This window comes from Rhineura floridana, chromosome 2, assembly GCF_030035675.1.
Source record: "Rhineura floridana isolate rRhiFlo1 chromosome 2, rRhiFlo1.hap2, whole genome shotgun sequence".
In the NCBI taxonomy this organism is placed as follows: Eukaryota; Metazoa; Chordata; class Lepidosauria; order Squamata; family Rhineuridae; genus Rhineura; species Rhineura floridana.
In genome coordinates this window covers 17,968,613-17,985,026 of record NC_084481.1, presented here as the reverse complement: position 1 = coordinate 17,985,026, position 16,414 = coordinate 17,968,613, and the positions used below count along the sequence as shown (strand labels likewise).

The 16,414-nt window shown below is 40.3% G+C and overlaps 1 protein-coding gene across 1 annotated transcript in view; it reads left to right on the top strand.

Moving 5' to 3' along the window:
• The window catches only part of LOC133376233 (cytochrome P450 20A1), a 41,671-nt gene that overhangs the window by 1,820 nt on the left and 23,437 nt on the right, over positions 1-16,414 (top strand). Inside the window, exons 2-3 of the mRNA XM_061607934.1 lie at positions 7,347-7,396; positions 9,188-9,354. Coding sequence (XP_061463918.1) covers positions 7,347-7,396; positions 9,188-9,354 — 217 coding nt within the window. The remainder of the gene's footprint in view (positions 1-7,346; positions 7,397-9,187; positions 9,355-16,414) is intronic.

Sequence of the window (16,414 nt, the reverse complement as noted above, 5' to 3'; positions counted from 1 at the left end):
GTTTATTTGGAACTTGGAAGTAGGCTTGTTGGATTCAATGAGGCTTCCTCCCTAGTGAGTATGTTTAGGATTATAGCCTTTAGTGGAGGAACACACCATCTTCCTAGCAAGCCATATCTTAAGGCTACTTTGGGGGGGGGGTTGCACTTGATTTTTACATATTTTGATAGCTTCAATGTAAATTGATCCATTTCTGACATCCACATCTGCAGTTCTATTAGGATAATGCAGCCCAGTCCTATGCATCTTGACTTGGAAGTCAGTCATATTGAGTTCAGTAAGATTTACTTTCCAGTATGTGTGCTCAGGATTGTGGCCTTAGCTTTTGTCTCTCTTTTGTCTCTCAGTTGCCCTGATCCAATTCACATGCCCATGCTTTGCATGCAAAGGGTCCTAGGTTTAGTCCCTGGTATCTCTAAATAAAGCTAGGAAAGACTGCTGTCACAAGTCAGTGTGTTAAGTTATCGACATTCCTCCCCTCCGGGCATTTCAAGCTTGGAAAAAAATATTTGTCGATATTGCCTTTTCCTTTGCACTGGTTTCACTAGGTATATTTGGGTTCTAGCCATTCAAACCAGCACTTTCCTAAGGCCAGGAATCATAAGAATCTATATCTTTTTAAAATTATTGTATGTATAGATTGTCAAATTGTAGACACTAGAAATGTGTGGAGCCTCAAGTACGCTGCCATTACACAGGACTTGTGCACATGGACCACCTTCATGGAACGTGGCTGGGGACCCTGACTGGGACAGGTCCCAAGATGTGCATGGGTGTTTAAAAATCTGTGTGCGTGCATGGCGAACATGATTGTTGTGTGTATGTCAGTAGTATACCAGCATTTTCCACAGCAGTGTAAATTACAGATATGCACACGACAAGAAATGTTTAATATGCCCATGTATGCATCTCTTGGGGTTCTGATCCAATTGGGATTCCAGACGCATCACATGGTGTTTCAAAAAGGGCGTATGTCATCTGCTCTGCCACAGAAAGCATCTGCATAGCACTAGCATACATGAAATAATGCCTGGATAGGAGACTGCCTGGGAACAGTTGTGTATACTGTCATGATGGAAGAAAGTTGGGATATAAATGCAATAAATTAATAATCCTAAATATATTATCCAGAATTAAACACTGGAACTTGTATACATGTAAATTTATCTAGGGTGGAAATATAAAGCAATTAGGGTTGAAGTTGTATGCACAAATCCTATAGATATCCGTGAGCCTTTCAATGAATAAATATTTATTTATTGTATTTAAAATATTTCTCACCCCACTCTTCAGTACTCCGAGTAATCCCAGAGCAGGTTACGTTAGAACTTTAAAATGGGTGACATCGTAAAATGACAAAATAAATAAAAGCACAACACCATAGGCAATAAAACCTAATCAACAACAATAGCAGCAGGGCGACAACAGTCGTCCCAAGGCCTGGGCAAACAGATAAAAAGAGTTCAGCTGGCACTGAAAGCTTGTAAGAGTTGGCTAGATATTGACTTCCCAGAAGTGAGTGCCCAGCTGGTGGTTGTTTCTGAGAGATCTCTGCCTCAGAGGAAGCTTTTTTCAGTTTAAAAGCCAGCCAAGAGGAAACTTTGACTGGCTTAAATGTTCTCCAAGGTAAAGGTGAACCGATCAGATTTTCCACAGGACTTCGTTGAGCTGTCGGCGGCTGGAATTGATCAGGAATTCCCTGAGATAAGAAGGCATACCGATCGGCTGAAGACGGAGTCAGGACTTCCAACAAGCTGTATTGAAAAAAAGCGAGGCTTTTTTTTTCTTCTTAAAAACGTTCTTAACCAGCGAGCCTCCTTCTGTCTAAATCTTATCATTTGGCTTAAATTACTACAGTAAAAGGGATTTGTTTACGAATCAGCAATTGAGAAATCTGGGTGAGTCATACTTTTTCTCTGTTAAATATAATTAACGAAGAAAGAAAATGTAAACAATTTATATATTTTTTTTTACGACAAAAAGCTGGCCTGAATTTGGAGTTATAAAGATTAAAAACGGATGAGAGGCAATTATTATTTGATGGAAATATATTTTGGACTATTTTTCTGCTTGGATTATTTCTTTTTGGACGAATCTGCTGTTCGTATATGTTACTAATTGCTTGGTGTTGTGAACCAGAATTGTTTTGCATTCCTGGACGTAGATAAGAACTGTGCTGGCCGGACTATAATAACAGGCCTGGAATATTAACTCTTTCGTTGGTGGAGGAAAAAAAAAAATAGACTGCCTCTAGGTTTTGGAACAGTGGTTAATATCAGAAATTAAAGTCTTCTTTAGAATGACAACTAGAAAAGCAGCTAAGGCTCAGGAGCGAAGAGGTTCAATTGATCCACAGGAAGGGGTTATACCCCCAGATGTGTTTCAAAAAATAATGGAAGGGATTAGTGATCTAAAACAAGAAATGAAAACTGAATTGAAAGATATAAAAGACCAAATTAAAACACAAGTGGATGAGATTAAAGGGACAATTGGGCAAATAATGGAGGATGCAAAAAATACTAAAGAAAAGGTACAAATCTTGGAGAATAGAACAGATATATTAAATCTGGAATTAGAAAAAAATTTGGACTACATGGCTGTGATTGAATGAGAAATAAAGAACATTGTTTGAGATTCCGTGCAATCCCTGAGGAAACAGGTGAAGATATCAGAGATAAAATTGTTAATGCCTTAGTAAAATTTTTGGATTTGAATGAAGATCGGATGAAATTTGAAATAGATAAAGTTTATAGAATTAATTCCAGATATGCAACAATGAAAAAAATTCCAAGAGATGTGCTTGTTCACTTTATAAAAAAGATGACCAGAGATATGGTATTACAACAACACTTCAACAATACCTTTAAAATTGATGGTAAGGAAATACTGGTGATGAAAGAAATTCCTATTAGACTTTTACGTAAGAGAAAATAATATGCTTTCTTTACAGAAAAACTTAAGCAATGCAAAATTCAATTTAGATGGGATGTTCCAGAAGGAGTGATTTTTACATTCAGACAACAGAAATATCGATTGAATACTGTTCAAAAAGCAAGGGATTTCTTGAGAAAAGCTTCAAAAGACATGGAAGAAGATAAACTCAAATATATGGATATAATTCCTGGGAAACAAAGTCAACAGGAACATGCAGAGGAGGGGAAGGAAGATGAGGGATTAAAGGGAGCATCAGGTACATTTTAAAATACACGCTTAAAGATGGATTACAAATATCTAACTTGGAATATAAATGGAGCTAACACGGCGCAGAAGAGAAAGAAAGTGTTTCATTATTTGAAAAAATTAAAATTGGATATAATTTGTTTACAAGAAACTCATATTAAGAAGAAAGATTCCAAATATTTGATTTGTAAAAATTTGGGTGAAGAATTTATTTCGGCTGGATTAAAAAAAAAATGGAGTTGTTCTTTACATTAACCCACAATTGCTTCCTAAATTGATACTGGATGATAGTGGTAGATTTGTGGGGGTTGAAATTACTTTACAGGGCATAAAAATTTTGATAGTGGGTATTTATGCCCCCAATGAAGATAAAACAAGGTTTTACACAGGACTTATGGAAAAATTGTCAGAGTTTTCATATGATCATTGGTGTGTTATGGGTGATTGGAATGGGGTAATCTCACCAAAAATTGATAGACTTTCTGAAAAAAATATTAAAGAGACACAGGGTAAATTACTGAAGATTTGCTTTGAACTGATGGAAAATTTAGAATTGGTGGATACCTGGAGATATATAAATGATAACGCAAAGGAATTTACTTATTTTTCAGAAAGACATAAAACATTTTTGAGGATTGATATGATTTGGATGTCTAAAAATCTAGTGAAAGATATTTTTAAAATGGATATATTACCAAAAACTTTTTCGGACCACAATCCTGTGATATTAACTTTCAAAAAAAAAAATCTTGGATTTAGATGGAGACTAAATGAATCTTTATTACAGAATGACAAAGTAGTACAAGAATGTAAGAAGAAATTAAAAGAGTTTTTTGAACATAATTTACATAAAGGAACAAATGAAAATATTGTTTGGGATACAAGTAAGGCATTTATGAGGGGATATTTTATTAAATGTAACTGAATTTAAAAAAAAGAAACAGAAAATGCAATTAATTTTGGAAGAAATAAAACAAAAAGAGGAAGAATTGAAAAAGAATCCAACTAAAGTTTCTATTGTAAATCAAATTAAAATGTTACAGAATCAAGTATCAATGCTGACAGTTAGAGAAATTGAAAGGAAACTAAATTTTGCTAAACAAAGGACTTTTGAATTTGCAAATAAACCGGGGAAATGGTTAGCATATAAATTAAGAAAAGAACGTCAAAAAAATATTATTTTAAAGATACAAGAAGGACATGAGATGCTGACAGATAATGTAAAAATCAAAAAGATTTTTCATCAATATTATTCAACATTGTACAAGTGTCAGGAAATCCCATCTGAAAAAATAGAAGAGTATATATCTAAACAGAATTTGCCTAAAATTACAGACTTTCAGAGACAAGCTATTAATGGCCCTATCACGTCAAGAGAGATATCTGAAGCTATAAACAAAATTAAATCAGGAAAGGCACCAGGACCAGATGGGTTATCTGCAGTGTACTATAAATGTTTGGAGGAAGAACTCTTGCTGCCTTTACAGTATACAATGAATTCTATTTTGCAAGAGGGAAAGATACCGGATAGTTGGAAAAATGCTAACATAACATTAATACCTAAAGAGGAGCAAGATTTAACTAAAACAAAAAATTATCGGCCGATATCTCTATTGAATAATGACTATAAAATTTTTACAATGATTTTGGCAGAAAGAATGAAAATAATATTGCAACAATTTATCCAGGAAGATCAATCGGGGTTTTTACCTAAAAGACATTTACGTGACAACGTCAGGAATGTCTTGAATGTGTTGGAATATTTAGAACAACGAAATGATAAACAAGCAGCTTTGATTTTCTTAGATGCTGAGAAAGCATTTGATAATTTGAATTGGAAATTTATGTTTCAGGTTTTGGAGCAAATGGATTTTGGAGACAATTTTATAAAATGGATTAGATCGATTTATATATCTCAGAAGGCTCAGATAATTGTTAATGGAGATTTAACAGATTCATGTGAAATACAAAAGGGTACAAGACAGGGATGTCCATTATCTCCTCTTCTATTTATTCTGGTCTTAGAAGTGCTGCTTAGAGATATAAGGCAAGATAAAAGGATTTCGGGATTAAAGATAAAAAAAGAAGAATATAAACTGAGAGCATTTGCTGATGATTTGATAATTGTATTAGAAAACCCTTTGGAAGGAATTAATGTATTGATGGACAAATTAAAAGAATTTGGACCGTTAGCAGGATTTAAGATCAACAATCAAAAAACAAAGATGTTGGTGAAAAATTTAACTTTAAGGGAACAGAAAGAGTTAATGGACAAGACAGATTTTACAATAGAGAAAAAGTTGAAATATTTAGGTATCATTATGACAAATAAAAATTCAAAGTTGTTTCATAATAATTATGAAAAATTATGGACAGAGATTAAGAAAGATCTGCTAAAATGGGATAAACTACAATTGTCATTAATGGGTAGAATATCTGTGATAAAAATGAATTTATTACCAAGAATGATGTTTTTGTTTCAAACAATACCTGTAATATCCTCTGATTTACCTTTTAAACAATGGCAAAAAGATATTTCTAAATTTGTATGGCAAGGAAAAAAACCAAGAGTTAAATTTAAATTACTACAAGACGCCAAAGAAAGAGGAGGTCTGGGATTACCAAATCTGAGACTTTATTTTGCTGCCTGCTGTTTAGTCTGGATAAAGGAATGGATTTTATTGAGGAATAAAAGACTATTGGATTTGGAGGGCCATAACCTGCAGTGGAGATGGCATGGATATCTATGGTATGACAAAGTAAAAGTAAATGTAGACTTTAATAATCATTTTATAAGACGTCCTCTGTTGAAAATATGGAATAGATATAAACCAAGGTTCTATTCGAAAATACCGTTATGTGTCTCAAGTCAAGAAGCGTTTTACAGAAGAGAAATAGCTGGAAAAGAGAAATGGTTAACTTATCAAGAACTATTAGAAAATGTACATGGAGAATATATAATGAAAGAGAGAGAACAACTGATAAAGGAAGGATATAGTTCTCAATGGTTTGCCTATTTACAATTGTTAGAAAGATATAAAATGGACAAGAAAATGTATGGGTTTGAAATAAGTAAATCTGATTTTGAAATAGGTTTGTGTACAAATGATGAAAATACAATTGCGAAAATGTATGAACTCTTGCTGAAAATGGATATGGAAGAAGAACAAGTAAAAGAGTGTATGGTAAAGTGGGCAAAAAATTTTGGTTATAACATACAAATGGATCAATGGGAAAATATGTGGAAAAAAGGCTTGAGATTTACATTATGCTATAATCTTAAAGAAAATTTCTATAAAATGATGTATCGTTGGCACATGACTCCAGAAAAGTTGTCAAAAATGTGTAGTAATGTTTCTAATGTTTGTTGGAAATGTAAACAACAAGAAGGATCATTTTATCATATGTGGTGGCTGTGTAAAAAGGCAAAATCATTTTGGGCACAGATAGGTAGGGTGATGCAAAAAATTCTAAAGATAAATATTCAGTCAAAACCAGAATTTTTTTATTGGGTTTTATGGATAAACGAATAGAAAAGAAATATGGAAGAATAATATTATATATGATTACAGCAGCAAGATTATTATATGCACAAAAGTGGAAAATGGAATCAACACCAACAACGGAAGAATGGCTATTGAAATTAATGGACTTAGTAGAGATGGATAAATTGACATGTTTACTTAGAGAAAAATCGACAGACACATTTCTTAAGGAATGGAAGCCTCTCTTAGACTTTTTGTTGAAAGATCAAAATAAAATGATGATATTGGGATTTGACGATTAACTAAGATAGCCTATGGAGAAAAGTGATCCTGTATGTATATATTAAGGGACAGGTTTGATATATATTATATATTTATAGCTGATCTGTGACAAATCGGAAGTCAACTATTTTATTTTTTTCTTTTGTTGTATTGTTATGTTTTTGTTGTTTGACTTTGTTTTGTTTGTCTTTTGAAAAATTTGAATAAAAATTATTAAAAAAAAAAAGAGTTGGCTAGATATTTGGGAAAGAAGGAAATTCCACACCTGAGGAACCTGTACCAAGAATGCCAGTTAATTTTGTGAGCCATGCAGTTCTGTTCAAGCCTCATTTTCATGTTGACATGGCTTAATTACATCAGCAATGGATTGTAATCTGGACTTCTACTTTTCTTCCTTAGTCTTCCAGACAAGCTTCAGGTATCCCAGGGATAACTCCAACTGATGAAAAGTAAGTAGCTTCTTATAGATTCATTAAGGTCAAGAGCAGTGAACCTTTGGCCCTCCTGTTGCTCCCATTATCCCTGACCATTGGTCATGCTGATCAAGGCTAATGGAAGTTGGAATCCCAAAAGCATCAATGGGGAATAGGTTCCCCACCCCTGATCTAGAGCACAATCCTTTCCCCTCCATGCACAGAGGGGTACTGTTTTTGTATACAAATGGGGTGTGTCCATTTGTGTTTTGGTCCTGCTCATTTCTGGCTTTGGCCCCACCCACTGCCAGAATGTGGCCCCTGTGCATTTCCCTCCAGTGGAATTTGGATCTTGGGAATGGGGTGGGATGGGGAGTTTCCTACTGCTGCTGCCAAAGATGTTCATTACCTTGGCCACCCCATTCATGGGAAAGCAAACTCTTCCATCCCCCTCCTTGCTGTGTCCAGTGGCTCTCTACTGTCCATGACATAGTACCTCTCATGCTTCTTTTACAAGTAGCCTGCATCCCAGGGGAATAGAAAAGAACAGATCTCTGGATGAAGCATGTAAACTCCAGAAAATATTTTGGTTATTGTAGGTTTGTCATGAACTGCAGTACATCTACAACAACAGAGGTGTACTTGCACAGGCAATAATGCCTAGTTTGGAAGTGGAGGGTGTCATGGACCACCTCCCCCCACAAGGCACGGGCACCATGCTTCAGACCCAATTCCCACCCTTAGGGCAATTGTTCTGGAACCCAAACACCAAATTCTCCTTGCCAAGGCTGTGCAAACTAACACCAACCCTGCAAGGTAGAAAGTAGGCTGCCACCACCCCTTTACTGGTTCAACTCAGAGCTAGGGGGAACTCTGAGCCCAAAAAATATGTAAACCAAGGTTCTATAAGACAAGAGCCAAACTTACACTCCTTGTCAAAAAATCTCTGGTAAAACCCCACAAATTAGAATTAGACTTAACTCCTTTTCCCTTTGGTAGCTGCGTAGCTGAAAGGTCAAGGTGCTGAATTCAGAACCACCCTTACCAGGTTAAATAGAAGTAGCTTTATTCAAAAATATAAGTGCACATTAAAATATAACAGCAAAACAGTTCTTCAAAACCACACACCCAATCAGGGGTTTAGGTACACATAAGAGAATTCATTCACACAACAAGAAAAATGATAACCTAACTAACCTATCTACTTACTTATGAGGTAGTTGGTTGTAATCTCATCTCTCCTCAAAGAGAGTAACATCAGATACAAAGCAATGGAACCCTGCTTAGGTAGCCACCAGCAAGATGGAAACCCATAGGTATCATCCAGGGAAACCTTCCAGAGGGAACAAAGGCTATGGGTCTCAAGCCCTATACTTAAGGAAAAGAAACCCAACGGTCCAGGATTAATTAACCAATCAGGGGTTTACTGATGTAATCCCTTCTCGATGCTTCTTCACTTTTTCATGCCTTGCAGGCCCCCCTCCCAACTGTGTTCTCAACCTTCACAGGCCTGCATGGCCTGCATGGCGTTCAGTACCAGGCTCTTACTGATTAACATAGATAACCAGGTGTTTCTATTCAGGCCTCCCTAACTGCCTTCAGCTGTAAATGCAGCTTAACATTTTTGCCTTTTCCCAAGGCCTGTTTTCTGACAAGATGTAACTCCCAGAGTTCTTTGCATTGAGCCATGATATTACATATTATTTTAACATGTCATAAAAATATACAAGTTCATGACAGAGGGTTCTAATGAGACCTCCTGTACCCTTACCTGTTCAAGTTCTGATAGTAAATGGTATGCTTTTGTTCATCTCTTTTTCTTTCAAGAGATGGAAACCTCTCAGATATCATAACTAGTGGCAGCTTGCATGAGTTCCAGGTAAATCTCCATGAGAAATATGGTCCTGTTGTATCTTTCTGGTTTGGACGGCGTCTTGTAATCAGCCTCGGGTCCATTGATCTCTTGAAGCAGCACATCAACCCTAACAAGACGTGTGAGTACTATTTCTTTCTTATATTTTCATAAATATGAGTTGAGTGGAGCCATAGAAATTGCCGCATTTATTGTAGACTGCAGCCTACTTAATCAGGTGCATGAAGTGTTATCCATAGTTAGAAGATTACATATAAAGACTTCCAGATTTGGGGTACTGACAGAAGAAAGTGGGAGAGCGAATGTTATTGCAAAGTGAGGCCTGGAGTAAAAGGTCCAGTCAGAACGGGTATGACCCACTTTGAACAGGTCTTGTTCGCACATCATAGGAAGCCATTGTTTGGAATAAATAGTGGTTTACAGTGGCAAAGCAAGATGAATAGTGGACATAAGCACATAGAATCATAGAGCTGGAGGAGGCCTATAAGGCCATCAAGTCCAACCCTGTGGTCAATGCAAGAATCCAACCTAAAGCATACCCGACAGGTGGCTGTCCAGCTGTCTCTTGAATGCCTCCAGTGCTGGAGAGCCCACCACCTCCCTAAGTAATTGGTTCCATTGTCATTCAGTGACAGCTGGCTGGGTCAGCTGGCTGGGCCAGGGAAGTGATTAATGCCTCTCTGCGAGAGGGGGTGGTCCCTGGCTGCCGGAAAGAGGCGGTAGTGAGACCACTCCTGAAGAAACCCTCCCTGGACCCAGAAAATCTTAATAACTATAGGCCGGTAGCAAATGTTCTACATTGCGGTGGTTCCACTCCTGGTTGGCAGGTCGCCTCCAGAAGGTGGTGCTTGGGGAACATTGCTCAGCACCCTGGACTCTCCAGTATGGGGTTCCGCAGGGGTCAGTTCTGTCCCTCATGCTCAACATCTACATGAAACCGTTGGGTGCGGTCATCCGGAGCTTTGGAGTGTGTTGCCATCAGTATGCTGATGACACACAGCTCTATTTCTCCTTTTCATCTTCTTCAGGTGAGGCTGTCAATGTGCTGAACCAGTGCCTGGCTGCGACAATGGACTGGATGAGGGCTAATAAACTGAGGCTCAATCCAGACAAGACTGAGATGCTGCTAGTGGGTGGTCCTTCTGACCAGATGGTGGATGTCCAACCTGGCCTGGATGGGGTTGCACTCCCCCTGAAGGAGCAGGTTCGTAGCTTGGGGGTTCTCCTAGAATCATCTCTGTCACTTGAGGCTCAGGTAGCCTCAGTGGCACGGAGTGCCTTCTACCAACTTCGGTTGGTGGCCCAACTACATCCCTATCTGGACAGGGATAACCTGGTTTAAGTTGTCCATGCTCTGGTAACCTCCAAATTAGATTACTGGAATTCACTTAGACGGTTCGGAAACTGCAGCTTGTGCAAAATGCAGCGGCCAGATTGATAACAGGGACCAGACATATAAAACCGATTCTGGCCCGCTTGCACTGGCTGCCTGTATGTTTCCGAGCTCAATTCAAGGTGCTGGTTTTGACCTATAAAGCCTTACATGGCTTGGGACCACAATACCTGATGGAACGCCTCTCCCGATACGAACCCACCCGTACACTACGGTCAAGATCAAAGGCCCTCCTCTGGGTGCCTACTCCAAGGGAAGCTCGGAGGGTGGCAACAAGGGAGAGGGCCTTCTCAGTGGTGGCCCCCAAATTATGGAATGATGTGTTCGACGAGGCGCGCCTGGCACCAACACTGTTATCTTTTCGGCACCAGGTCAAGACTTTCCTCTTCTCCCAGGCATTTTAGCACGTGTTTTAAATTGTTTTTATATTGTTTTAAATTTTAAAATTGTGTTTTAAATTGTTTTTAAAATATGTGTTTTAAATTGTATATTTGTTTTAATGTTTTTGATTGCTGTAAACCACCCAGAGAGCTTCGGCTATGGGGCGGTATACAAGTGCAATAAATAAATAAATAATACTGCTTTAAGTTTTTCCTAATGTTCAGCCAAAGTCTGGCTTCCTGTAACTTATTTATTTATTTATTTATTTATTAGATTTCTATACCGCTCCATAGCCGAAGCTCGCTGGGCGGTGCACAACATTCAAACATAAAAATACAATAGGTCACATATAAACAAATTTAAAACTTTTTAAAAACTTTAAAATTATAAAATATCCAGAAGAATCAAGACCATTTTTCAACACGTACTAAAATGCTAAAATGCCTGGGAAAAGAGGAAAGTTTTAACCTGGCACCGAAACAATAGTAATGTTGGCGCCAGGCGTACCTCCTCAGGGAGATTGTTCCATAATTCAGGGGCCACCACTGAGAAGGCCCTTATTGAGCCATTATTCCATGTCCTACACTCTGGTCTTGTTCCCACATCATGGTCAGCCATTGTCTGAAATAAATGGTTTACCATGAACAATTGCACCTGCTTCGGTCCTCCAGCTTCCACACCAAGAAAAAAACTATGGAATGACAGGCTTAACATTGCATGCAGACTAGGGTTTCTCCCAAACAACCCACTAGCGGTAAGCCAAGAACAAACCTTGGCTTCCACTCATGGTTTGTTTAGATAAAAACAAACCATGAGCACTGGTTCGCATGTAATGCTAAGCCCACCACTCTAGGGTTTGTTTAAGATTATGGCTTACAGTGAAGTGCAAACCTGGCCAATGGTGGACACTTACTTTCTGAAGTGAGCTAGCTACCATCAGTCTCCATTGAGTGCCTGAAGAAGGGCATTTTTGGCACCTGATGACATATGTTGCATTATAGAGTCCTAGAATAGTAGAGTTGGAAGGGGCCTATAAGGCCATCAAGTCCAACCCCCTGCTCAATGCAGGAATCCAAATCAAAGCATTCCCGACAGATGGCTGTCCAGCTGCCTCTTGAATGTCTCCATTAGAAATTATACAAATCAACAAGTCCTTGATGGAACAGCTGATGCTGTTGATAGTGTCCTTTGAGTGGATAGGTGGACAGAAATGGCTCGACAAGCACTTTATACTGTAGCTTATGAACCTACAGCAAGAATTTCCAGAGGAGTAGCAGTGTTTAAATATGCTGCAGCAAAAACAGCAACGAGTCTTCTGGTATGTTAAATTATGGCATAGGTTCTCATGTACCAGATCCTGCTTGGTCAGATGCATGAAGTATTATCCTAAGTTGCAGGATAGAGAAACTGCACACATACACACACAGGAGGGGGGGGTACAAACATTGAGGTCACAGAGAAATAAAATGCATCACATTTCAGTCTCCCTGGGGACTGTTTGTTCTCAAACGAAGAAGCTTCAAAGGATGACTGCTGCTTAAAACTACTGTGAATCAGAATGAACTTCTTGATGAATTGTATCTCCTGTGGCTTGAATCACGATAATGGCTTTTTATTATCCTGTGTGTATTAATGAGTTTGCCAATGTGAGGATGTTTCTGCTTTGTAGAATGGTCACAGCTAATAACATTATCATTGTTGGTACTTTCTGAATTTCATTTCCCTCTGCCTTTTCTGATTTTGCACTCCAGTCCCCTGCCTAGCCACATAACTCAGGATCACTGTCCACGCGTCAAGTGAAGTGGATGCTGGTCAATGAAGGCTTTTGCTATCATAAATTTATTAGCCTTTGACATGCCACAAGGCTCCTTGTTGGAGAGCACACACCCCCAACAACATCATCCATTATCTACCTTAAAACCTGCTAGTTTTTTGCTGCCCCAAGACACACTGTTTTTGTAGCAACATACAAAACATGGCTTTCCATAGGGCAGAGCTCAAGCCCCCACTTGTCACTGAACAATAGGGTTGCCAGGTTTAGGGCCTGAGACTGATCCTGTACCTTTAGGAGAAGGGGAAGTCAGCCAAGTGCAGGTGTTCTTGCAACCCTGTAATGGGAAAAACCACAAGGTGGAATTCTCCCTTCCCCCTGCACAACTTTTAAAGATACAGAAGACCTCTTGGAGGCCGGACCTGGCATCCACCTTGTGGTTTTTCCCATTACAGGGTTGCAAGAACACCTGCACTTGGCTGACTTTCTCTTCTCCTAAAAATACAGGATCAGTCTCAGGCCCTGAGCCTGGCAACCCTACTGAACAAAGGTATCTGAGAGAGAGAGAGAGAGACAAGCTCAAGCCTTGTTCCAGTCTTCACCATTGAAGTTTGGTAGGGCAATGAAGAGAAGATGTTCAGCCCCAAGGCTGCAGTTTATTTGACTTTGGTGACTAAATCCATACAGAGCAGGCTAAATTTCTCCTGATGCATTTTTAAAAGGTTCTTGCCTTAAAGGGAGATGGTATTTAACAAGTCTGCGCTTGCACCTTTTCCTTTCAGGTGCAAATGAACGCTACAAAATTCCTTGGGTAAGCCTGCCTATCAAAGAAGTAGTTTAGAGGTAATTTTTTAAAAAGGCAAGACACATTTTTAGGCATGTCTTTAGTAACACTTAAAAATGGTTTCTGGACTGCCAGGCACCCAACACCTAGCCAAAGCATTCCCTGGGAAGCATGACCCTTTGCAGGAATTTTTCCAGAAGGTGAGGGGCAAAGTAAATATTGAAAGGGGGGAACAGGCTAGGTTCTCGCCCCCCCAGATGAGAACAATGTATGTACATTTTGCCTCACATCTGAGGCCCCATCTGCACTATACATTCAAAGCAGTATCATTCCACTTTAAACTTAATAAAAACAATCTACCTTGGTTAAATGAGATCTATATTGAAGAAGTGATTTATACTGAAGGTTGTGTGGGCAGTGATTGTGTGAATAACTGTTAATTAGTGGTCTTGGGGACACGAGGCTTCTCGTAGGGAGTCTGAACCAACTGGTGGGAAGAACCTTGCTCCTGTCCTCCCTTGCTGCAAGCTAAAAATCCATTTTTCTGCCCAAAGATTTATCCTTCTCTCTCTTTGGGTGTATGTGTGTGGCAAAACCAAACATATATTTCTTATTTACAACAGGCAAAAGGTTAAGGTCTGCATCCACTAAGCTTTTTAAAAGACAAACAAGCAAAAACCTCTGGTAATTAATGATACCCTTGTGGGTAGGTATCTTGCTTGTGCATTTTCTGCAATCTTTATTTTTCTCCTCTTCCGCGTTGTTTTTTGTTTCCTCTGCTATTGAGCCCAGCTGAACAGCATCACTTTAACCCAACTGCTTGTAAATTGGGCTTCTAGCAAAGAAAAGAACTGGGCAGAGGTAGAGGGTCTTGGGCCGTGGAAGTGAGGCAGGGCCCAGTCATTGGAACAGTTTTAACATTTGGTTTCAGGTTTAGGAGGCTGCATCTGCTCTGCAGGGAATCCGCATTATGTTTCGTGTGCCTTTCGGTTTGTATAGCTGATGGCATGGGTGCCATCTGTTGCTGGCTGCTTGCCAGGCTCCTTGATTCAAAGCATGCTTTTCTTTGGCACCGTGTGGGCAGAAGCAAGGCTAGGTAATTTTAGACTCGCCATTTCATGGTCTTTCCGGTGGGTGGGGAGAGGGGATCTTTAGATGGTAATATGTATTACTTCACATACTTGAAAAATGTGGTAAGTTAGCTCTGCTTTGGGGGGAGGCTACACCTTCTGGTGGGTAGGGCCCTGAACTTCAGCCTCAAAGGCCTATCCTGATGGTGCCGCTGGCATTGCCCTGATGGATTCACAGTGGCGTACCTAGCGTATTTGATATCTGGGGCGGATCATTTTTAAACACCCCCCTCCTCTTAATAGTCCCCTCCCACCAAGACCCTCTGCAATTTTGAAGTGGTCCTTGGGGGCAAAGGTTTGGGAACCCCTGCGCTAGATTCCCCCCCCCCGAACTACAAACAGACATGTTTAAAAGTGGAAACATTTGACTCCTCTCTACTGGCATTCCCACAGTAACAGCCTCAATGCGATTCCTGCCGCCGACCTCAAAACTGTCTTGGAATTTATTTAACAAGCTCCCATCCCACTTAAACCATGCGTGGGGGGGTACTTTATTTGCTTATATGATGGCATCACTGTGCCTAGTGCTTTACAGGGTACAAGAAGAGAGGTCCCTGCCCCCGGGAGCTTCCAATCTAAAACTTCCACGGGGGCTGGGGAAGCAGAAGGCGCCCTGCAGAGGGTTACTTACAGCAGGGCAAGGGAACTTGCGGGGGGGGGGAATTGGCAAACCGTGAAGAGCGAATGCAGTCTGCACTCGCTCAGCCTCAGAGGCGCCTCTTTCAAATGGGAGGGCGCTCACTAGCGTTGCTGATGAGAAGAAGCCGCTGGAGCTGGCCAGCCCCGCCGCGGAGCGCTTGCCTGGCCTGGAGCATGCGCTGCAGCCCCTCGTCTGAGGCCAGGTTGGCTGGCAGGCAGGCCCTACACGTGCAGTGCTGGACAGGCGGCGTGCAGCTCGCCCTCCAGCTTGCCCAGGGCACCGGCCGAGCAAGCCACCAGCAGCAGGGCCGAGCCGGGTGCCAGCCATGGGGCCAGCAGGCATGCCAGGCTCCCGCCCAAGCCCCACGAGGCGCCTGTCATGATGCACACAGCTTGGCTCAGGCCACCGCCACCTGGCTTGGCCTCCATAGCTGCACGTCCAGCTTCATAATGAACACTCCATCTTAGGGTTGCCAGGTCAGAAGCATCCCCAAAACTAAGTATTTAGGGGCAGGCCCGAGTGATGTCATGGGTGCGGGCCTGAGTGATGTCACACAGCGGGCCCGAGTGATGTCATTAAGCATGATACATTAAGCATCAATCACAGTTGCTTGGAGCATACAATTAAAAAAAAATCTGATTGGAAATTAAGCTAGAAATGTTAGCTAAAAGATGAAGCCTGGGTAGGGAACATTTAATCTAGCCTACTTGCTTTTGGCATGAAGGATTTAAGTGCCTTCAGGCCAGGCCAGTCACCGGCTTTCCATGTTATGGGTGCCACATAGTACTTGTTCTGCTCTTGTAAGAAGTCAGTCCTGTAAAGTGGCAGCATTTTGGATACTCTGTTCATAGGGTTTTCGTGGTAAGAGGTATTCAGAGGTGGTTTACCATTGCCTTCCTCTGACTTTGGACACATATCATGCTTTGGACACATAAGGAGAAGACATGATTCATTAGAAAAGACAATACGGAAAAATAGCAGAGAGTAGAAAAAGAGGAAGACCAAAAAAAGAGATAGATTGATTCCATAAAGAAAGCCACAGACCTGAACTTACAAGATCTGAACAGGGTGGTTCATGACAG